Genomic DNA, 25,212 nt, shown 5'->3' on the forward strand with positions numbered 1-25,212 from the left:
CTCACTGATGATAATCAAAATTCTTAGGGTACTTCCCGAAGCCCTAGAAAGCTAAAATGTGGTATGTACGAGTAACCTAGTGTTACCTGGTACACAAACAATAACAAAAATCTAAAACATGGAGCTTTTACCCCCCAATTCCTTAAACTAGGGGATAGAAGTTTGTATGAGACTTCCGCAAATTTTGATGCTAAATGTCAGAAAATTGATAATATATATTTTTGAATAATATTAGGAATACATGTAATAATCTAAGCGGCGGGAATGATGGGTGCAGTAGGGGTCGTATTCTGTACTACTGAGGGGGATGGTTCTGTCCTACAGTATCAGTAAAACGCCGAGTCGACTGTACGATAATATTTATTTCAGAATAAGTAATATGAATACATGTAATAATCTAAGCGGCGGGTATGGAGGGCGCGGTGGCGGTCTTCTGCGGCGGCGCCTTGTGCATCTGGTTGATCTTGTCGCCGAGGCTCAGAGCCATGCCCTGCAACCACGGACATTGTTACTAAGTACTTATGTTAGGGTGTTGCTTATTTCGTCGAAGTTAAAATTTTCTATGTCTCACCCGCTTAATTTATTCTATTTGACTAAAAAACAAATGTGGATTTTTTCAGAATTTTCAATTACATTTTAGGGGTTGCTACCGAATTTTTAAAATTTACAAGATTTTTTATTGTTTCTTTTTCTCGTTTTTTTTAGTGAGACAACGGGTCAGGGTGTATTAATGTGCAGTTTAACATAAAATAATACCACTATTTTTTTAAAGCTTATTATGCGTGTTTTAGGCGTTCTAAATATTGATTCAGCAGCGCGCACTCCTAAAACAGGAATAAAAATTATTTAAAAATATAAACATATGTATTAACTATACCTAGTATTGAATTGCATATAAATAGCTTCCATATACTTTGACTTACTGTCTCACTAAATAAAAAACGTAAAAAAAAACATCATGTATGAAGTAATGATCCAAATTTTCTAAATTCGGTAGCGACCCCTAAAACGAAATTAAAAATTCTGAAATAAATCCACATTTGTTTTTTAGTGAAAGAGAACAATTTAAGTGTGAGACATAGAAAATTTCAATTTCGACGAAATCAGCAACACCCTAACTTATGTACTTACTACTTGACGGTAACTGACCATGGGTACAACTTTGTGATAAGGTTTACGAATATTCAGTCAATTATAAATATAGGCTCACTATAGTCGCCATCAGATACGAGTATATCGGAGCGCCCAAGCTGCTCAAAATATCTGATCATGAACTTTAAGGTCTAGATTACAAATGCTTTAACTTTCAGGTATTAGCGAACATGGCGACGAGGTTTTAATAAACTCTATCCATACATAGAATCTTAATGGTTTTATTAAATACATACAATTATATCTAAATTATTTTGTAACATTACCTTTATCATACTTGCCGTTGTTGAAGTCAGTTATTAAGTAAATTAATTTGCAGTCCAATTGGTTTATGTATGCACTTTGTTGCTTGGCGCCCAATTTAAGTACAGTAAGCTGCAGAGATAACTGATCCCCCTCTAGAGAAAAAAATGTTTGCATAGAAACTTATTTGCAGGGAGGGTCAGTATTATTTCTGCAGCTTACTATACATAATTATAATTCAAACGTTTTTATTGTTTAATTTTTGTATTATTTGCTTTTGAGCTGTTTCGGATTTTAACATATTTTATTGAACAGTCAATAAAATTGACAAATGGTATTATATCCCTATACAAATAACAAGTCTATGTTGTCTTTAAAGAGACACTTGACTGTTGCTTCGAATGGTTACCCCCGTTGTATGTTACACTGGCCTGGTTATAGTTTGTAGCTTTCTAATAGAGCCCGAAGGCTAATCCTATTGTCTATTGTTAAGTAAAACCGCTCGTGCCACGTGCCACAACCACCTGCATAAAAAATCGGTACTTCGGTTACCGAGTGCCGGCGAGTCGAACGCTACTGAACCAGTCTAAAATGTGTCATCGAGATGTGTAACAGAGGCGCGTTATCGGAGAGCGCACCTACACTGGTTTTTTGAGCGTCGGACTAGCCCGCGCTCAGGTGCCAAATAGAATAATTAGGACCCTTTTTTGCTGGTAAGTAGCACGTGCGGTTTTACTGAACAATAGACAATAGGATAAGCCTTCGGGCTCTACTAGAAAGCTACAAACTATACACTACACTACAGTACAGTACACTAGAGTAGACTGACCTGGCTCTTGGCGCGGATCCGCACGTGTCCCGCCACGGGCCCCTGTCGGTTTAATGGCTGCTCCACACTCAGGTTGGCGAGGGCGTCCTCGCCGAAGATGGACCGCGCGTACATGTTGGCCGCCATGAAGCCACACTGCCCTGATAGTGCCTGGCGATAATAATAACAAGATAGGTCATTAGTAAATAACGCTAGCACAAATAAAAACAACTATAGCTATAAAAAATAATCCGAATACATCGTTTGCCAAATTAAAACGGCAGATAGGTTGAGTCATTTGCTATCTTCTCAAGCCTAGAAAAAAAATTGCGCACGTTTTTTTTTCAGCTCTATGCTAGTTTTTCGAAAATTTCAAATTGTTGCTTGCGCAGTAGTAAAAAATAAAACCGGCCAAGTGCGAGTCGGACTCGCGCACGGAGAGTTCCGCACCATCAACAAAAAATAGAGCAAAACAAACAAAAAAACGGTCACCCATCCAAGTACTGACCCCGCCCGACGTTGCTTAACTTCGGTCAAAAATCACGTTTGTTGTATGGGAGCCCCACTTAAATCTTTATTTTATTTTGTTTTTAGTATTTGTTGTTATAGCGGCAACAGAAATACATCATCTGTGAAAATTTCAACTGTCTAGCTATCACGGTTCGTGAGATACAGCCTGGTGACAGACGGACGGACGGACGGACAGACGGACAGTGGAGTCTTAGTAATAGGGTCCCGTTTTTACCCTTTGGGTACGGAACCCTAAAAACCATGGCCAATTTTTTTTCTAGGCATGAGAGGATAGCAAATAACTCAACCTATCTGCCGTTTTAATTTGGCAAACAATGTACCAAACACCCCGTATACATATTTAATAAGCCGACAAAATATAACTTGACAAATAAGAGTTCCATTTAGGTTGTGCTATTTTCGCTGCACTGTAGGCTACTAAAACAAGTTGACGCACCGTCTGAATGGGGTTTCAGACGGCAGAAACAAAGTAAAACCAGGGCTATAACCGCCAAAATCGAAGTTCGCAAATTGCGGGCATTTTTCTCAGTCACTCTAATTACGCCTTTATTGGAGTAAAAGAGGTGGTTCCCCGCAATTTTCGAACTTCTGTTTTTGTGTGGCGTACGTGATGGTTATATGTAATATGATGTGTACCTTGTCTGGCGTGAGGCACTTCATGTTGGTGGAGGCGAGCAGGTGCTGCAGGTACTGGCGCAGGTCCGTGATGTTCGTGTTCACCGACACCTGCGACACACACCTGTGTGGCGTATGTAGTGGTTATATGTAATATGATGTGTACCTTGTCTGGCGTGAGGCACTTCATGTTGGTGGAGGCGAGCAGGTGCTGCAGGTACTCGCGCAGGTCCGTGATGTTCGTGTTCACCGACACCTGCGACACACACCTGTGTGGCGTATGTAGTGGTTATATGTAATATGATGTGTACCTTGTCTGGCGTGAGGCACTTCATGTTGGTGGAGGCGAGCAGGTGCTGCAGGTACTGGCGCAGGTCCGTGATGTTCGTGTTCACCGACACCTGCGACACACACCTGTGTGGCGTATGTAGTGGTTATATGTAATATGATGTGTACCTTGTCTGGCGTGAGGCACTTCATGTTGGTGGAGGCGAGCAGGTGCTGCAGGTACTGGCGCAGGTCCGTGATGTTCGTGTTCACCGACACCTGCGACACACACCTGTGTGGCGTATGTAGTGGTTATATGTAATATGATGTGTACCTTGTCTGGCGTGAGGCACTTCATGTTGGTGGAGGCGAGCAGGTGCTGCAGGTACTGGCGCAGGTCCGTGATGTTCGTGTTCACCGACACCTGCGACACACACCTGTGTGGCGTATGTAGTGGTTATATGTAATATGATGTGTACCTTGTCTGGCGTGAGGCACTTCATGTTGGTGGAGGCGAGCAGGTGCTGCAGGTACTGGCGCAGGTCCGTGATGTTCGTGTTCACCGACACCTGCGACACACACCTGTGTGGCGTATGTAGTGGTTATATGTAATATGATGTGTACCTTGTCTGGCGTGAGGCACTTCATGTTGGTGGAGGCGAGCAGGTGCTGCAGGTACTCGCGCAGGTCCGTGATGTTCGTGTTCACCGACACCTGCGACACACACCTGTGTGGCGTATGTAGTGGTTATATGTAATATGATGTGTACCTTGTCTGGCGTGAGGCACTTCATGTTGGTGGAGGCGAGCAGGTGCTGCAGGTACTGGCGCAGGTCCGTGATGTTCGTGTTCACCGACACCTGCGACACACACCTGTGTGGCGTATGTAGTGGTTATATGTAATATGATGTGTACCTTGTCTGGCGTGAGGCACTTCATGTTGGTGGAGGCGAGCAGGTGCTGCAGGTACTCGCGCAGGTCCGTGATGTTCGTGTTCACCGACACCTGCGACACACACCTGTGTGGCGTATGTAGTGGTTATATGTAATATGATGTGTACCTTGTCTGGCGTGAGGCACTTCATGTTGGTGGAGGCGAGCAGGTGCTGCAGGTACTGGCGCAGGTCCGTGATGTTCGTGTTCACCGACACCTGCGACACACACCTGTGTGGCGTATGTAGTGGTTATATGTAATATGATGTGTACCTTGTCTGGCGTGAGGCACTTCATGTTGGTGGAGGCGAGCAGGTGCTGCAGGTACTCGCGCAGGTCCGTGATGTTCGTGTTCACCGACACCTGCGACACACACCTGTGTGGCGTATGTAGTGGTTATATGTAATATGATGTGTACCTTGTCTGGCGTGAGGCACTTCATGTTGGTGGAGGCGAGCAGGTGCTGCAGGTACTGGCGCAGGTCCGTGATGTTCGTGTTCACCGACACCTGCGACACACACCTGTGTGGCGTATGTAGTGGTTATATGTAATATGATGTGTACCTTGTCTGGCGTGAGGCACTTCATGTTGGTGGAGGCGAGCAGGTGCTGCAGGTACTCGCGCAGGTCCGTGATGTTTGTGTTCACCGACACCTGCGACACACAACACACGTCTGTCAGTAGTCAGTACCTATGTTCACAATCCACTACAGCGGTCAACTGTCGGCGTTCTGTACAGGCAGTCTAGGCTAACTCTGTGCAAACTAGCGTAATATATATGTATAGATAACGCTCTACATAGTCTACATAGAAAAATATATTCCAAAAATAGCCCAGGCATATACTAACACCGACTGCTAGCCCTTCTCCATAAATATGCCCCGCCACCTTTGAATGTTACCCAACAGACAATTTCCCGCTTTAGAAAAATGTTGTGATTGACAAATAAAAGTTTTGATTGGCTAAAATAAAACTATGTGTGTGCTAGCTAATGCTTGCGCGGCGTTACAATATTTGACAATGACGCTGTCAACATGCGCGCAGTAGAGTGGCTCGTGGCACGACTCCCGTGGGGCCATGTTTCAGGTGTTGGCAGGCTTGTATATATAGTTGGTGCTAGCCACTGACAATCCAACCTCTAGACTGAGCTTAGGCCAATTCTTTCATGAAACCGATGCTGCCAAAAATACGGGGGTGCGAGGGAACGAGGTGAGCGAATCCCGTGCCGTGATTGGTCCATTCAAAGACGGATCTATATCTAAATCCCTAAAGTCTTTTCTCCTATCGATGCATTCCCTAATATTCTTTGTCATAATGATCAGTTGTCCTAACACTAAAAACCCTAATTTTGTCTATCCTAATATTGATTACTTATCCTAATGTTATTATGCATATTTTCTTTTTTGCGAGGGTCTCAGTTGAACCCTAACCTAACCCACTTTTGTGGCAGCAAGTTCTAAAACCTAACCATTTTTCAGAACCTTACATTATGGAAAATAATCGTTATGACAATTGATCGTTACGGCATGTGCCCATTAGGACAAACCAGTTAGGGCAAGTGACATTAGGACAAACGTTAGGGATTCAGAATGACACCCTTCAAAGACACGGACCAACGGCACGGGATTGACTCGAAGATGGAGTAACGCTACCGTATGTGTGGCAGAGGGGGTAGCGCGACTATGCTATGTCTAGAGGTCGGATTGTCTGTGTTAGGCCACCTTGTTCTCCCACTCGAACTCGGCCCACATCTGCCGGAAGTCTGCGTCGGAGCAGGAGGCGGGCTGGATGTAGTCCACGATGTCGATGTGGATGTCGTTCAGCACCACCACCCCGCGGTCCATCGAGGCGCCCGACACTTCGTACACTGACGGAAATATTATATTACACTAATACAGATTCTAGTGTTTACTCATTTACCAATGTTGCCGAATATTAGTCTATTCTAGATCGAAACCACTTAGAACAGTGGTTCCTAACCTGGGGGTAATTACCCCCGTGGGGGTAAAACTGGTATTTTACGGGGATAATAAGCTAACCCAGTATAACAATACAACAAACGTACACGTTTTATTTTTTATTACCATCGGGAGGAGGGGTAAAATCAGGTTCCCTAGTTAGTTATAGGGGTTACCGGACTGAAAAGGTTAGGAACCACTGACTTAGAATCTAGCACGACGAATCGGTAAGTATTAACTCTTTAACGGGGACAAAGGTGTAAGAAATTACGGAAAATTAGACTCTTTCACTGTAACATAAGGTTCAAAATCATTGTGGTAAGTATATTCCCACTGCCTATGCCTTAAAAAGTTGATTAGGTACCTATATTGCCGAATATGATGCCGTTTTCCGTGGAAGCCACTTTGACGTGTGCTTTAATGGTGGCGAAGTCTCGCGGCGCTAGCACGACTGCCGCGGGTCGCTCCACGAGCCGCAGGTCGCCGAGGGTGGCCAGCTCGACGGTGCAGTTCTGGAGGGTGTCGTCTGCGGAACAATGTTACAAGGTATCATTTTATGAACACACAGTTTATTCCGTAATGGGCCACCAAAAATATACCTGGAGCCAAGAAAAAATGTGTGTGTTTGTATGTGTATACTAGAGATGCACCGGATATCCGGCCTATCCGGCCGGTATTTTAGTGTCCGGCCGGATACCGGATAGTGACCTACTATCCGGCCGGATACCGGATAGTAAAATTAACACATTTTGGGGTAAAAAATATAATCTAAAAAACAGTCACGGTCATAGTCATAATGCTAACGACACAGTAGATAGAAATGAATACGTAACGAATGTCACACAATACACTTATTTGTTTACACAAAAATATGAAAAATATGCGCGCGCACTTGGTACTATAAACGAACTTACTACGTAATGACATGATAAAACTTGTTACGATCCTAGAAATGTGTCTGCGCGAACGTTCATTACGAAACAGGTCGAAACCTGCACGACGCGCACCTGCAAAACTCAAAATATAGGTATAGTCCCGCCGGCCGAATATCCGGCGGCCGGATACCGGATATTCGGCCAGTGTCCAGGCCGGATATCTGGTATCCGGCCAAACAACTATCCGTTGCATCTCTAGTGTATACGCACCGGTCTGGTTGACGACGAGCACGTCCAGCACGATGTCGTACTGGTTGACGGCCACTACGCACTCCGCGTACACGGGGTCCGAGAACCCCGTCAGCTGCGTCACCTTCCACAGCCTGCCCTGGACCGCGTGCGCCGGAGTGCGACCTTCAACAAACATGCCACAACATGTCACACGTCACTAAAACTGTAGTTTTTGATATCCAGCAGCGCCATCTATAGTGTTTGTTTAAATAAGGAACTGTGATGTTCCAAATATGTTTTTGATATGAATTGCTGTCATGTCATACTGTCACACAATAAATAGTCTTCGGTTAACATGCACGTATTTTAATTATAAAAACGGAATTGCAAAAAATGCTACAATATAGCGTCCGTATCGGTGTACGGTTTCGACATAAATAAGTTTTAAATAAGTAAGTGTTTTATTTGTAAATATAGGTAGAATTACAGTGGTGGTCAGTTTATAATATGTACAGTTTCACTATATTTTGCCAAACGGCGTACAAAAACATTGAACTTAATACTAGCAACTAAACTATCATGCTCACCGAGTACGAGTAATAATCTAATCCTACTTACAGCTATGATAATTAATGAATATCAGGTACATAGGGTTTTTGGGAAAAATTTCATTTTTGGTACAAGCTTTTATCGCTGACTGTACTTTTCTTACGACAGACGACTAATACTCATCGAGACAATTCTAAAAACCCCTAACACAATTAGGTTGCGTTGTTTCATCACAGAGTTCCTATGGCCACCTTTTGTCTCCATTATCAGATCGGCTCGATGGTACCATAATATTGCATTGTCACCCGACTTACATGTGTATGCAAAATTTCAGCTCAATCGGAAACCGGGAAGTGGATCAAATTTAACTTGAAAGATTCCATTACAAGTTAGTTACATACAGGATACAGGTCGACCTAATAAAAGCGTGTTAAAAATATACTCGTATTTCGTATTTAATTACACAAACGGGTCTAACGCGATATAATTTCATTGTTTTTACCTTTAATTCCGACGTTTCAGCTGAGTTGCACCAGCTGTGGTCACGGAAAGACTGACGTCCCAACAAATGTCAACGGAGATTTTAATAAAACACCACTAAACTACCCGAAATTAGTTAATAAAAATGTTCGGGGTAGACAAATAAATTTCAGCTACCCGTCAAAGTTTAATGTTTATTGTCCACGGCACAAAATTTAAAAAAATCCACATGATTTATATATTTATTAATTAATTTTATTATTAATTTAATTAATGAATGAAATTATATCGCGTTAGATCCGTTTGTGTAATTAAATATGTGTACAAAACGCGAGAGTTTCAAGTGTTATACTCGTATTTCGGCCCCGAAACTGCCGCACCTTCCGAGTCGGAACCGTATTCTAGAGCGCCTCGGCAGGGGGGTGTCACTCCGCAGTTTAGGTACATTTGGCCGGCGCGCCCATCGGACAGGCGTATGGCAGTGGGCTGCCGCTCGGCGCGCACGATACTCGTGTCACGTGGCGCTCGCGCAAAATTGAAAATACACAATGGCTTCGAAACTTACTTCCGTGAGAATCAGACATACTATCTCCGGATAAATAATGTATGTTTACATAATCAACGTTTGTAATTCCTACATATTTATCTTAAAAATAATAAATCAGTGGGTACAAAGTCTATTTTTTTATTCGGTAGACTAAAATGACATTTCATAGTATGAAATGACACATGATGTTCATACTATGAAATGTCATTTTAGTCTACCGAATAAAAAAATAGACTTTAGGTATAACAACTTGTCAAGTGATAACCCCGTGCCGACACTCACAGCTCGGTCATAAAACCGCGGCGCGCAAAGGAGATTCACGGTTCGTGCGCGGTTATAAGTTTCAATTTCAATATTCTATTAATGATTTCTTCGCAGATAGCTGTAATATGTAATTTATTAGTTCTATTTATATAATTTAATACGATGCTACTTTTTGTGCTTTATTGCATGACATATGTAAATATTATAAATCTTAGTTTAAGGAAATGTTTGTCATACATGAGGTACTTACTTGTATAAATGTTGTAATATCTCTTGTTGTAACCATGGTGCAATAAATAAATGATTGATTGATTGATTGATTGATTTTGCTCGCGGGCGGCGATATAGGTGTAATTTTTATACCTAAATCTGACTTTTGTGAAGGAGTGAATTTTCTGTACGGTAGTACTATTAGTTATTCTGTGCCCCGACGGGTGTGGTACCTTGCACGGCGCGGGACAGCGACAGCTCGAACATGTCGCGGTGCGCGGCCGCGGCGCCGGCGCCGGCCAGCGCGGCGAACGCGATGCCCGCCTCCACCGGCACCGTCGCCGCCTCCGCCGGCTCCTCCTCCTGCCGAACAATTACAACTGTCATCCGTTTCCTCGTAAGTTTCATATACATTTTTGAATGAGGGAAAGCGATGTATTTCGAGTATTTTTTGAGTAGTTTTAACATACGGTCCGGCCGCGGGCCGACCGAGCCTTGCGGGCTGGCGTCGGCGGGGAGGACATCACAGTTACCTCCTTGTTGTCCCTGAGACCGGCGCGCTCGTGCAGCAGCGCGTGCAGCGCGGCCCTGGCCCGCGTGGCGAGCGCCTCCTGCACGACGGCGGGCCTGGCCGCGGCCGCGCGCACGCAGAGCGCCGCGTGCTCCAGGTCGTCGGCGGTGAGGCCGGTGGTCGACGACGCTGGAAATGTTACTCCATGGGAATAATCTTTCGACAGGTTTGTGATTGTCGTACGACAAAAACGGGGCAACGGGTGTTTAGAAGGAACAAATTATGTACTTAAATTCGATTATAATATCGTTTTAGTTTACTGCGGTTTTCGACCGTTACGACCCGTAAATACCAACAAATTAAAATGGGACTCGAGCTCCACGTGATAATATGTTTTGAAAGACAATGTATTTACTGATATACATTTTCGTATGCATATATAAGAAGAAGAAGAAATACATTTATTTAACATCTGGGTATAGAATAACACACAATACAAGTTGCACAAACTACTTAGCGCCACTTGCACCATTTTACTAACCCGAAGTTAACCGGTTAAATCAGGAGTTACCATGGTTACCAGTACAATTCGACTTTAGGTTAACGGTTTAACCGCTTAACCCTGGGTTAGTGGGATGGTGCAAGTGGACCTTAGATGCTAAACAGGATCCCCACTCAGCATAATGCCACGAACCGCCATGACGCTGGGTTTCAGTTATATGATTGAATGTCAATAAAATTGTCAAAACTAGCTGTCATTTTCATATGAGCTATACGTCTGCTTTCGTCAAGCCCCAGCGTGCATCTGAGTCAAAGAAGAATTTTGAGTGATGTCGTCAATGTATGGAAATTGTAAGAAAAGTAATATTTAGGATTGAATTTCTGTGTTGTATTTGTGAGTAAAAATATAAGTAGATGATTATTTGTTACTTCAGTTATCTAGCTTTAAAATCACACAACAACTCAATTACTGTCAAAGACAAAATTGCTCGTCTTGCTCAAAGGGAACACCGTATTTTGATTTTTGGATACTGTTAGTGTTGATTTGTAGAGAACTACAGCAAATAAAAAATATTATGGCGTGAGGAGTCGGTACACGGCTTCATCGTAAACAAATTTACGTGTACCTAATTTAATGCAATTATTAAACATTTATTGAACAAATTGTTTGAGCAGTCCCCTTAAGGTAAATAACTTCAAACAAAAGAGTTCAAGAGAATAGAGTTTGGCTACTGAAATATTACACATATTTTTGGCGGGAAATTAAAAAAGAATCTTGGGCTGGTCACACTTTGTGTAGTAGGAATTATACTTCTGATACTAAAAGATATTTTTGATTTTCTGTGCACACGTAAGGTACTTAAGGAAATAAGTTAAATATATACGTTGAAGTGCGCTCAAAGTCAGCTCACATCATTTCTACTACTATGTAAAGTACAGTCAACGATAAACACATATGTTTACACTTTCTCACCAAATGCCATTGTAACAAGGCGAAAAATGAAATGTAGTGGAAATAAGACCTAGCTAGATAATACCGTAATATTAATCTATCACCAAAAATATACTAAATATGCTAAATGCTAAGTATCAAAATATTTATAGAGCACCAACCTCCTAATTTGTTTAGGACTTGTAAACATTGCAGTTTTTCGTTATACAACACTACACGTCGACTTCACACATTGTCGTAATTATTTACGAGCATAAATAATAGTTATCGATATTAAACTTTCGTGAGACATATTTTCACCGTTTCACCGTTGTCGTATAAACAGTTTATAAATAATAGTTTTCGGACCTCACTCAGTATAGACATTATTAATATTATTTAAAATAAACCCCTTATAAACCGCAAACAATTTGAATGAATTACATAAATTGACAACTGACTTTTAGCTTTTTTTAAAATCATAGACAATTGGTGATACAAGAACGAAATATCTGTCAATTTTTGGCTAGCCAGACTCTATAATATTATGATATTATTTCAAACATGCTCGGTAATGGTCGCGTTTTGTTCGTAAATCGAAAACGCAAAGAGCCTAATTTTCATCTCAGCGCCGACAACGCCCGGCGCGCACGGAGTAACATAACCGCCACTAGTTCCATGTCTGTCCGCTGCGGCCGTGCGGCGCGCAGCTATGCGGAACTAACGTGTATACATAACGTATGCCACAGGGTCCCGTTGTTTCCCATAAAGTTTTAAGTGATAATGTATTGTTTGTCATATCATTATCATAAAACTGAAACCGTTAACATTTCAGGATTTTCGTTAGGTTATCCTATAGATAGGTTAGGTTTGTTTTATGGCAATCCTGAAATGTGACGCGTTTCTGAACCAAATGAATTATGACTAACGAAAATTCTGGCAAACAATACATTATAGCTTAAAACAATAGAGACCCGTATGCCACATGAGCTAAGTATATTATATATTTCAGTATATCCTTACATGTTTGAGAAAAGCACTATGTATAACTCGGTAATGTATGGGTAGTTTTAAGTTATGTGTGAAAATAGATGGAGGGTAGTTGATTCATCGATCTTGTCGAATTAAATGGTTTTTGGTACGGACGTGTTTCGCTGTTACTCCTGAAATCCTGAACCCTACAGGGGTTCTTACATCCTAGATACGGACTTTTCATGTACTATTTTCAAACGAGGAACATTATGATCCATTTTCTTCTCCAAAGCGTTCCCCAGAAAAGGACGCGTTAAACGGCGCGCCTAAAGAACTACCCGTAATATTTCTATCGGTAAATCTGTCTCTAGACACGAACCGTTCTTCTCGTGCTAGGCCGTGAAGCAAAAATGAGACGGAAGGCCCCAGTCGCACTATTAGAATCCAAATTCGGAGCGATCTTAGCTTTCTTAGCGTAACGCCTCGGACGGCTCGCCTATAAAAAAAGCGGCCAAGTGCGAGTCGGACTCGCCCATGAAGGGTTCCGTATTTAGGCGATTTATGACGTATAAAAAAAAAACTACTTACTAGATCTCGTTCAAACCAATTTTCGGTGGAAGTTTACATGGTAATGTACATCATATATTTTTTTTAGTTTTATCATTCTCTTATTTTAGAAGTTACAGGGGGGGGGGACACACATTTTACCACTTTGGAAGTGTCTCTCGCGCAAACTATTCAGTTTAGAAAAAAATGATATTAGAAACCTCAATATCATTTTTGAAGACCTATCCATAGATACCCCACACGTATGGGTTTGATGAAAAAAAAAATTTTGAGTTTCAGTTCGAAGTATGGGGAACCCCAAAAAATTATTGTTTTTTTTTTCTATTTGTGTGTGAAAATCTTAATGCGGTTCACAGAATACATCTACTTACCAAGTTTCAACAGTATAGTTCTTATAGTTTCGGAGAAAAGTGGCTGTGACATACGGACGGACAGACAGACGGACAGACAGACAGACATGACGAATCTATAAGGGTTCCGTTTTTTGCCATTTGGCTACGGAACCCTAACTAGTCACAATACGTACCATTCTTCTTGTGCTGGGCCAACAGGGCCGCGGTGAGATGCAGCGCCCTCGTGGCGCCGGCCGCGTCCAGTCTGAGGGCGACCTTGGCCAGCGCGGAGCAGGCGCAGGCCGCGGTGAAGCTCTCGCCGGCCAGCAGCGCGCGCGCCAGCCCGCCCGGCGCCGCGGCGGACGACTCCGCGCTGGAACCGTTCTAACGGTCACGGTCGGTTCACTGACTATCCAGCCTCTAGACTGAGCTTTAGAGATGGGTAACTCAGGAGTGATAGATAAAAAAGGTTTTTTTTTGTTTTTTTTTTGAGTATCTTCTCTTGTTCACTCATTTGTACAACTATAAGGTTACACTTTTTTATTATTTTTTTTAATTGTACCTCGATACAATTTGTAGATAATTTATTTGCAAACAAGATATATACAGTTATTACTAAAAGAAATTAAAAAAAGCGGCCAAGTGCGAGTCGGACTCGCCCATGAAGGGTTCCGTATTTAGGCGATTTATGACGTATTAAAAAAAAACTACTTGCTAGATCTCGTTCAAACCAATTTTCGGTGGAAGTTTACATGGTAATGTACATCATATATTTTTTTTAGTTTTATCATTCTCTTATTTTAGAAGTTAGGTGGGGGGGACACACATTTTACCACTTTGGAAGTGTCTCTCGCGCAAACTATTCAGTTTAGAAAAAAATGATATTAGAAACCTCAATATCATTTTTGAAGACCTATCCATAGATACCCCACACGTATGGGTTTGATGAAAAAAAAAATTTTGAGTTTCAGTTCGAAGTATGGGGAACCCCAAAAATTTATTGTTTTTTTTCTATTTTTGTGTGAAAATCTTAATGCGGTTTACAGAATACATCTACTTACCAAGTTTCAACAGTATAGTTCTTATAGTTTCGGAGAAAAGTGGCTGTGACATACGGACGGACAGACAGACGGACAGACAGACAGACAGACAGACATGACGAATCTATAAGGGTTCCGTTTTTTTGCCATTTGGCTACGGAACCCTAACTAGCTTAAATCTAAAATAGGGAACTATAGGTCTATAAATAAATCAATTTGTAGCTATTAGCTAAGTTGCTCTTATGTTTATTATAAGACTGTTTGTTTCTCAATAAAAAAAAAAAAAAAAAAAAGATATATATCTTTCTCTTTTCATGAATCACTCTTCTTGTTTTTACGAATCCGAATGTATCAGTATATCCGTACAGCTCTCACTCCCTCGGCAACAATTTACTAAAGCGATAAGCGATGTCTCGGTCGCGCGTTGACCGAAGTAACACGAACGAGCGACAGCGGTCGTTCGGGCGAGTTCGGACGCGTCATGCGCTATATATTCCGCGAGAAGTAGATACAGTAAGTATAGTCTTTTTCGCTCGCTACTACTACTACTACTCTCTCTCTCTCTCTCTCACTGATAAGATGCCGCGTAGTCAGCAAGTGCCGATACAGTTGCGAGCGGGACAACTGCGGATATAAAGATATAAAAGAGTGATACATATCCCAGTGACAGAAAGATATATATCACTCTTTTCTTTCTACTGACACATTTCGCCCATCCCTACTGAGCTTAGGCCGATTCTTTCATGAAACCGATGCTGCCAAAAATACGGGGGTGCGGGGGGACGAGGTGAGCGAATCCCGTGCCGTGATTGGTCCATTCGAAGACACGGACCGATCACGGCACGGGATTGACTCGAAGACGGAGTAACGCTACCGTATGTGTGGCAGAGGGGGTAGCGTGACCGTGCTATGTCTAGAGGTTGGATTGTCTGTGGGGTCGGTTACACCAAACCGTCAGCCACATGCAGTTTGCAAAATGTTACAGTATGGAAAATTTTAGACGTCGCTGCCGATTGACGTCGATCGGCCCATCGATTATGATCGGGGCGACTTTCGGCGCCGCTTTCGGAGGAAACCAGAGCTTTAGCCGTGGGAGTCTCTAATATGTCCAAGAAAAGATACGCATTTTTTCTACTCCCGTACTTTTATTTGTCATTTAAAAGGTCGTACGCACACCTTTAAACCCCTATGTTATAGTTGTCAAGACAAGTCTTTAGTCTATTCCCCAAAAAAGTATGTGTGCATACACGCAGTATCTTTTTGGTACTTTTACGATACTTCGTGTAATCACCACTTAAAAAATATTGTATGAAATACATTGTTGCCAACCTAATTTTAATTGTCATCTCTGACAGATGAGTACTAAGTGTATTGCTGCCAATTTACAAAATATTTATTAGGTTCTATAGTAGAAACAATAAAATTGCTTCAGAAGTCAGAAACGCGCATGTGACACCCGTAATATAGCAAAATCCATAGACTACGAACACCGCTTAGCGTTGCTTGTTAGTCTCCATAGGCTACTGTGGCCAAAATCGAGAAAAAAACTGTCCAAAATTGTAATTTAACTAAGAGCAAGTACCAGGGCCTCATGAGTTATAAGGAAGTGTCGCTGACCAACCGGTAGTGGGGAGCGGGGCGCGGTGGCCGGGTCGCGTATCTTAGCTGTATACTTTTGGTTTGTTTACCTACATATATGTAGGATTATATGATTCCACTTCTTTAAAGTATTATTTTTGTTGAATGAAAAATATTTGTTAAATTTACAAAATTTTTTCAAAGTAAGTGCTTGGTCGTAGAAAAAGTATTGAATGCAACGTTGTTTAACTGAGTCAAAAAATAAATACTCGTGGCGTCTTTATTAACAATTTTCGGCTTCGCCTCAAATTGTTACTCACGCCACTCGCCTTTTTTGACCCCTTTTAAACAACGGTTGCATAAAATACTATTACAGGTTGTAGAAAGATTCCAAAACCTAGGATGTTAAAAATTTCTGACAAAAGCGAAACTCCCCCGAATTAGAACTCACGCGGGTAGATTGAAGGCGGACTGCGAAGCGTACGTGCCGTCGCTGGTGACGAGTTGGCGCGGCGCCGACGGGTCCGCTTTGGGCGCCGCGTGCTCGCTCTCCTCCTGCAAAGTATATATCTCGTATCTCTCTCTTGCAAGTTCCGATGTGTGCAGCTAGACACAACGAAATACAACGATAGACCACGCTGTTTGTAGGAGCTCGCGCGCTGCTCTCGGGCACAAAACAGATACAGTACAGAAATCAATCTACATACAAAGTGCGCTCGAGCAACGCACACATAGACACTGCTCACGGACACGATATCTCGGACCGGTTGGGACCAGTGCGAGCGCGAGTGCCATCCGCTTGAGACACGCGTCTGTCAACTTTTTTGTGCAATAATGGAGAAACTAAAACAAAGTTATTATAACTGTTCAGTGGACGGTTGTTTAAATTCAACATTAAACTGTGAATTGTCGTTTTTTAAGCTACCAGTGGTTTCAGAGAGGTAAGTTATTAGGTAAGTAGGTATCTGCTTGTAGTTCGATGGTTCGTTTTAACGTTAAACAGAACAGTTAGGTAGGTAGGTAAGCACCCCGCCTCGGCCACTACTAGATACTACGAGTGCCACTACCACGATAGTTTTTTGTGCATAAGTCATAGTTAACAACCCTAGAGCGACCGCCGAGCGTAGGTATGAAAAGTGAAGTACATACATGTGATTGACTTCTGTACTGTATCTGTTTTGTGTCTCGGGTGTAGTGTGTGTTACCTTGTCCTCCTCGCCGGTGGGCGGCGGGAGGGCGGCGGCGAACACGTCGAGCGCGGCCCGGGCCCGGTCCGGTGTGTCGGCGAACTCGGCCAGCAGCCACAGCGCCGAGCGCGCCACCTTGCCCACCGTGATGTGCGGCACCGCCTCCACCAGTTTCTGGAGTAACAACGGTTCGTGATCAAATACACGTATACAGAGGTGTTCCAAATAATGTTGGTTTTCCATTACATTACTTTTATTTTTAATAAATGAAAATTCTTGCCGGTCAGGAAAAAGAAAAACAGAAGAAGAAAGAAGCAGTTCACATAAGAAGTTTACATCTATTTTTAGAAAACACAAATTGAAAACGTTTCCTCCCAATACTATTCTAGTTTTTTTGACGTGATACAATCCACTGTAATCGTACACTATCGAGTGTTTTTAATGTTTGTTTGATTAACCGTATGAACGCCGCGCCTATCGCGTGCTTATCTGTGACAAGATTCACGATGATGCGCCGTCGTGAACCTTGTCACAGAGCACGAAGGTTGATGTTAAGCTGGAACCGCGCACGCCAGGTGACGTCATTGGCCAACAAAGGGTTAGTAAAAAATGTAATATATTAAGTTGTGTTATATAGAAAAGCTAAGAATAGTTAACACAGCATCTCCGGCAGGAACAGCGGGAACTGACACGCCACACACACACATAGCTGGGCAGAAGTCCGATAATCCGTTAATCGTTAATTAACGAAGTTAAGTTTTCGAGTAACGGATTAACTTTTAAGTTAACTTTAAAAACCTGTAACGGACTTGTTAACTTACTTAACCGTTAACTTTCCTTAAGTCCGTTAATCGTTAATACCTAAGTACCTACTCACACCAAGGCCCCGCGCTGCCGCCCCGCGCCGATCACGTTCCGACTACTTTGCGTTAGGTTTGTATGCAGTGCAATTTTACATAGCGCGAATCGTACTACTGACTAAGAATCTGATATTGCTTACCCCGTGCACCGTATTAATTTTGTTATTACGAGAGTATGACAGAGTCGATCGCGGCAACCTGAGCAGTTGCCATATAAGATACACGGGTGCGAGCGAGACAAATATAACAACATACTTACTATTCGAGACCGAGCGGTCACACGACACGACGATATGATTATTTCTACTAGTTTTATTTCATATTGCGTATATTTACGATTTCGAGTTAACGATTAACTTCCGTTAAAACTTTTGAAAAGTAACGGTTTAACGTTTAACAAAGTTAACTTTTTATTTAACGGATTAACGATTAACGAAGTTAACTTTTTATTTAACGGATTAACGATTAACGAAGTTAACTTTTTAATTAACGGATTAACGATTAACGAAGTTAACTTTTTATTTAACGGATTAACGATTAACGAAGTTAACTTTTTATTTAACGGATTAACGATTAACGAAGTTAACTTTTTGGTTAACGGTGCCCAGCTCTGCACACACGTTAGTTACCTGATACAGGGCGGGCCTCAGGTCGGGGAAGGCGGCTAGAGCCTCGCGCACGAAGGCCATGACGTCGGCCGCCGCCGCCTCGCCGCCCGCGCCCAGCATCTCCAGCAGCGCCGGCGCCACGCTGCCCGCCACCTCCGGGAACTGACGTATAATCACTATTATACTTTACTTCACCGTTGTCTGATCGATATTATACAGGTGTAAGCAGGGCCGGATTAACCCTAAGTCAGAGTAGGCAACTGCCTATGGGCCCCGCCTCGGATAGGGGGCCCCGCCTCGGCTAGGGGGCCCCGGCGGCCCCGCGCGCGCCGAAAACAATATTTGTTTCATATGGCCAAAATTCATAAATATTGTTTTTATTGTACCTAAATGTTTATACCTAATACCTACTTAATGTCCAATATCAGTTTCTCAGATACACAATCATTAGATGATTATGTAAATTATGTTATTTTATAGATTTAAAGTCTGTAATATCGAGTTCGATTTTCAGGCTCCCGAGGGCCTAATACCTCATCTCCGAATAACTCTTGCTTGTATTATTGTCGAGTAACATTTGACGATTGGTTCGTGTCAGAGCGCTGCTTTTTTCGGCGTCGTTTTTTAACAAATACATATAAACATTGATTTAAGAAGCTTGGCCTTTTGCCTCGCATGAAAGCTCACCTCGCTGGTTATAAGTATGCTTCGGGCTTGTTAAGTAATGTGGAGATTGCTGAGCTCGACCTTCAGCCTCACTTTTTACCTCCATTTTTGGTTTGTCTTCCAAATATCCTCTTCTTCAGCTTAGCCTTGGGCCTCGCTGCGCCAAGCTCGGCCTGCGGCCTCGCTTTTTAATACAATGGACATTGGTTGGCGTCTGTGCTCTAGCTGAGCTTATCCTGAAGCACGACTTTGACCTCGCATGAAAGCTCTGCTCACTGTGGAACTTCGGATTTTTAGGCCCGGCCCGGCCTTTTTAACACGCTTTCACAATTTTTTAACAAAAAATTTCGCGCTCGCTGCGCTCGCGTTTTTTTGCTGCTTTTCTGGTTGACCCTGTACTTACATGCTAACTTGACTGGTAAATGAATAGGAATTTAAACCTATGGAATATCTTTATTATTACGTTAATTTTAATCATGTGGCTCGGCGTATGGTATTATGGTCGGACAATCGCTGTTCAGCCTCGCACAATATTTAACTACCTATTGAGAAAAAAAGGGCTCTCCCCACACTTGACGCAAAAAGGAATCGGCAAAAACTGATAGAAAAAAGCTTTATGTCCACGCAATAAGAGCGAAAAAGACATCGCTTGGCATGTTCGGATCGGCTCAACCGACACCTGAAGGTTGAAATTAAAACCACAAACTTACTTCCCTGAACTGAAAAATGAACATTATGTATGCAGAATTGACTGTAAGGGCCTAAGGGGGCCCCGAGCATTGCACTGCCTAGGGGCCCCGACATGCTTAATCCGGCCCTGGGTGTAAGTCGTTGTATAATGAATTTGAACGGCCATTTTACTAAATATAGTTACATACTGTGCTTTTTTCTACTCCAGCACTTAAATGTGTCAATTAAATGACTGACAGTGATATCTAAAGCAATGTCATTTGAATGATTTGTCTATAGGCTCATAAGATGACTGCTAGCAATCATCTTATGAGTATAATACAACTGCTTTATTTTTTTTAAAGATACAACTTCCGATCATCTTGATTGAAAGAGGTATGTTTTCATTTACAATAATAATTCTTTTTTTTTTTCTTTTTTTTTGGCTCTATTTTTGCTGTGTGCATAATAATTCATACAAAGTAACCCATTTTCTTAGTCTCAACTGTTTTGTGTCGGGTGCAGCTATCATAGAAAAAGTAATGTATGCAACAGCTCATAATTGGTTCTTAAAATTCTCGGGTCTTTTTTTACAAAACTCGACTACGTCTCGTTTTGTAACTTCGACCCTTGAATTTTAAGAACCCTTATTATATCACTGTTGCATAAACTATTATTATATTACCTATCGCTTTATCTAAAGTATATTATCCATAATTCAAAAAATAAAGGGGACGAACAGAAAAACATCAATTATTGAACTAGTAAATTTTTCAAAATAAAAATAGTCACATTTGTGTGCTCCGATCTCCGATTTCAAAGACGAAACGAGTTAAATTCAATTTTCACCTTAAATCAGACTGTTAAGTTGAAACTCTATCCTAAGTCCATCCATGGTCATTTTTGTAGCTTTGAATTTGGAACCTTCTTTTATTCCATTCCAGTTCAAAACTCGATATGAATTTGTACTTTCAAAAGGATGTTGGGAATTATAAAGCTATACTTATGTCGATAATTCTAGTAAAAATAGTGTAAGCATGCGAGTATAAACTAGATATGATAAGTGACCTTGAGAGCCGCCTTGTGCATGGCCCGCACCAGCAGCTGCCTGTATTTGGCTGCATCGTCGTGGTCGGCGCTGCCCGCTCGCGCGGCTTCCTTGCGGAGCACTTGCACTAGCTCCTCCGCGTGCCGGGAGCTCACCAGCTCCAAGGCTGTTACATAAATACAGTTTACCAACTGTTCAATACTACAGCAACGCTCCTATATTACATACAATGAAATTATGGTCGTTTCATTCATTAAAATTTGCTGATCAATTTTAATGCTACGGTGCTATTTTAAACACGACACAAAAAAAACTGCATATAAACTGTTAAATACTCAAAATGTTTCACAAAGTTGTCGTTTCCGAGGTTTCTGGGACCGGCCTCGAGGCGTCCTAAAATTCCATTAATAAATGGTCGCTCCGATCTCGAAACGACACTTACCCAAAGTCAAAGTCTGTTTCCTGACGTCCAAGTCCGACGAGGCGAGCACCCTCAGCACGTCCATGGCCAGGTCCGGTAGCGCCCTGGCGGCGGCCTCCCCCCCCTCCTTGCGCAGGGCCGACAGCCGGCCGAGCACGATCAGCTTCACGTTGTTGTCGCTCTCCTTCACGATCAGGTCGATGTAGCACGCCGCCGCGGCCTAGGGGATAAAGGGGTTTGTGGTCATCTTCTATATTCGACTATTTATTCGCGAAATTTAATCGTCGATCCGCTTACATTTGCAAAAAAAAGTCGAGCTCCGAGACTGAACGCTGAAGGAAAAGGGTAAGGGAGGTCCCCGAAGATGATATCCTCGGGACGGGTAACAGGTATTCTGTACTCACAGTGACGGCGGCGGGCGCGGCGGACAGCGTGACGAGCGTGCCCGCGGCCTCGTACCGCACGGCGGCGCTGGGCGCGGTCAGCAGCCCGTACACCGTGCGGATGAAGCGCGCGCGCTCGGAGGGGTTCGCGTGGCACACCTGCGGGAACACACCGCTTGTCAAAATCAGAGCTCCTCATTTGGCATCATCAGAACCTGGATATATGTCAGATACCTTGTAGATCAGCTCCACTATCACCAGCTGCAGGATATCTCCGAACCCGTGCACTGAATCCAGTCTAGCGGCTAGATAAGCCAGCGCCCGCTCCTGCTCGGCGTGCAGCAGCATGAGGAAGGCGTTCCTCTTGCAGGACATGTCTTGCTCGCCGTCCAGGAAGTTGGCGATCAGCTCGGGCGCGTCCGGGATCAGGAAGTCGAAGTTTCTGCAAGAAGGATGGGGATACTATACGGTGCTCGCTCTTTGGAGGTTGGTCAAAGGTGCCTGCTTTTCAAAGAATGCATATATACTTAGAGAATTTGGGACCGCCGTGGCCGGGGGTCTAGTTTTCAGAACGTTAGCCGCTTTAACTGACGCCCGTTTGACTCAGGCCACCGGAAGGCTATTTGTCTAGTATATGATATCTATTTCAGTTTATAAATATTCGTTCGAGTTTTTCTGGGGCGCAGAATTCAAACATCCTACAACCAGCCTACAACGAATGGCAGCTGACCTGTATATAGTGAAGATGGCCAGCACGGCGTTGCGGCGCACATAAGAGTGGCGATGTTCAAGGCAGGCCCGGATGGCGGGCAGCAGGGGCTCCAACAGTTCGGGCTCCTTAAGCTTACAAAGGAACCGGAGTGTGGAGCCGCGGATGAACTCGTTCGGGTGCTGGAGGTCCTGAGGGTTCAAAGCATCGAATATATTAGTCCAAGAGTTAGCCTGCAAAGATTGCTCTTTTTCTGTCTAATGGTACAATCGCTCTACTACAATCGCCATATGTCAACAAGGCCCGAGAACTTGTCTCAAATACATGCAAATTAAAGACATTCTAGTTACAATTATTGACTTGTCTAACATCAGCAGACTGCTGATCTTTTCAAAGAGTACTGACCTTCCTGTACGCGTCGCACACCAGGATCATCTCCTGCAGCAGCTTGCCGTCCGGGCTGGTCTTGGGCACAATCTCCCAGAAGATGAGCAACAACTTCTTAATCATGTGGTCTTGCAGCGGCAGCACAAAGCGGATGATCACCATGAGGAGGCCGGGGATCTTCTCGCCGGAGAGGATGATGCCAATCACTTTCTTTAGGGCTTCAATCTTTTTCTTTGTGTCACCTTTCTCTGTGGAAGGCATTAGTGATATCAATAATGACATCTAAAGCTTATCTACAATTTCTACAAGTACCAGTTTTATGGAATAATTGTTAATCATTTTTCACAGACTCATGAAATAGAAACACAACTTACCGAGGTCCAGTTTGAGCTGCATCTCATTATAGGGCTCGGAGTCTGTGGGGAAGTTGATGAGGGTATAGCACGGCTGTTCCACTCCCGCCATGATGCTGAAATAAACCATTAACTTTTCACCAAGCTTCAACATTGCATGGCCACTGTATTAATGAATTCCATGTGTTTCTAGTACATACTAAGAGTTTGAGATGTAAGGAAGCTCAATTAGGAGTATAATCTTAAAGAAGACAGAATCTTGAAGCAGCTATTCCGAACGCAGGTTATATTGCAGCAACATATTGAAATAAAATATCACAGAAATCACTTAAATTGGATATTAAGTTATATTAGGGCATCATTTTCATTACTTTACTGCTCTACTATGGTTAAACAGATATGGATGTATCAGTAAATACAATCCCATCAAAAACATTACATGTAAAAAGGCGCAAGTCTCGCAACGCTTTTACTACAAAAAAGTTTTGAGATGTAATGTGAAACCAAGTCGGTTATTTTAATCAGTGCCAGGGGGTGTTAAAACCGTATCAATGAGATATCTTTAATTTGTAATACGTATAATGACTTGGCCATCGCACGGCTGCATAATGACAAAAGGATCATCGTCATCTATTAAAAAAAAATCTAATTGAACATAACGCTAACGCTAATTGCAGTTTGAGCATTACACATATTTACGAGTAAAGCATTATGTGCGATTGCCAAGTCATTATATGTATTACAAATTAAAGATATCTTATTGATACGGTTTTAACACCCCCTGGCACTGATTAAAATAACCGACTTGGTTTCACATTACATCTCAAAACTTTTTTGTAGTAAAAGCGTTGCGAGACTTGCGCCTTTTTACATGTAATGTTTTTGATGGGATCTCATCTCTTTTTGTAGGCAAACCTTCTTTTCGGGTACTCATACCCATACTATGTATACACATATCATAACTGAACATATCTTCATTCATACTCACATCGTACATCGTAGTGTACCTTTACTTTACCTACTATTTGTAGGAACTGCAACAGTAACTTTGTAATATCATATATTTATATGGGATTACAAACTTACTTATGCAGTTCTTAGATCTTTAAAACGTGACTGATATTGCAATATTTTTAGGTTTTCCCTTTATGTGGCCATTAAACCCTAACTCTGTACCAAATTTCAGCTCTCTGAGTTTATGGGAAGTACTAGTTCCATTCTGATGATCATGAGTGAGTGAGTGTCATAAATGCGAAACTTTGCTTTCGCTTAACTTCGGAACTAAATGACCTACAGCCTTGAAATTTTGGATTTTAAGTATGTGATTATAGCTTACTGGATGTCGAAAATTTCAGCGTTCTGGTCTTATCCAGAGGTTCTCAAATAGGGGCCTGAAAATGCGGCGAAATGGTTCCAGTAAAGGATGGTACGGCAGTGTTTGCTTCGCGCTCGAATTGGCGGGGGCACTGCCGTGCCCCCAGATAAAAACTACTAAACACACAACATTGCGGCAACGAAATATAGGCGACATTTACCTGTAGAAATTCTTAACTGTATTTACTTAAAAGTTCAACTGTAGCTTATTGTAGCACTTGAAGCATATACGCAGTCTAATTCCCTACTTTAGGTACACAAATTATTACACAAAATACTGTGGGAATTCAGATATTACAAATTAAATGTTTGGTGACATGGACCCGATACGTGTCCATCAATGAGTTTTTGACGTTTCATGCATGACACAAGACAATGAGTATTGCCATCAGAAGACCAAAAGTACCTCATCAAAAGTACATATAGACTCTGTGCGGAAAGAGAAGAGTCGTGGA

The 25,212-nt window shown here is 42.5% G+C and overlaps 1 protein-coding gene across 1 annotated transcript; it reads right to left on the reverse strand.

The window, feature by feature from the left end:
* Positions 1-381: 381 nt before the first annotated feature.
* LOC134662836 (coatomer subunit beta) lies at positions 382-23,513 on the reverse strand. Its single transcript, XM_063519159.1, has 19 exons — positions 23,405-23,513; positions 23,049-23,278; positions 22,665-22,834; positions 22,169-22,376; positions 21,956-22,093; positions 21,573-21,771; positions 21,151-21,296; positions 18,769-18,909; positions 17,298-17,453; positions 16,544-16,647; positions 13,669-13,847; positions 10,194-10,360; positions 9,894-10,023; positions 7,650-7,793; positions 6,869-7,030; positions 6,268-6,413; positions 5,111-5,200; positions 2,225-2,374; positions 382-490 (listed from the first exon to the last, which is right to left on the reverse strand). Exons 1-19 carry the CDS (start codon positions 23,511-23,513, stop codon positions 398-400), a joined length of 2,862 nt encoding a protein of 953 aa, XP_063375229.1. The 3' UTR covers positions 382-397.
* Positions 23,514-25,212: the final 1,699 nt, after the last annotated feature.

This window comes from Cydia amplana, chromosome 3, assembly GCF_948474715.1.
Source record: "Cydia amplana chromosome 3, ilCydAmpl1.1, whole genome shotgun sequence".
Classification (NCBI taxonomy): Eukaryota; Metazoa; Arthropoda; class Insecta; order Lepidoptera; family Tortricidae; genus Cydia; species Cydia amplana.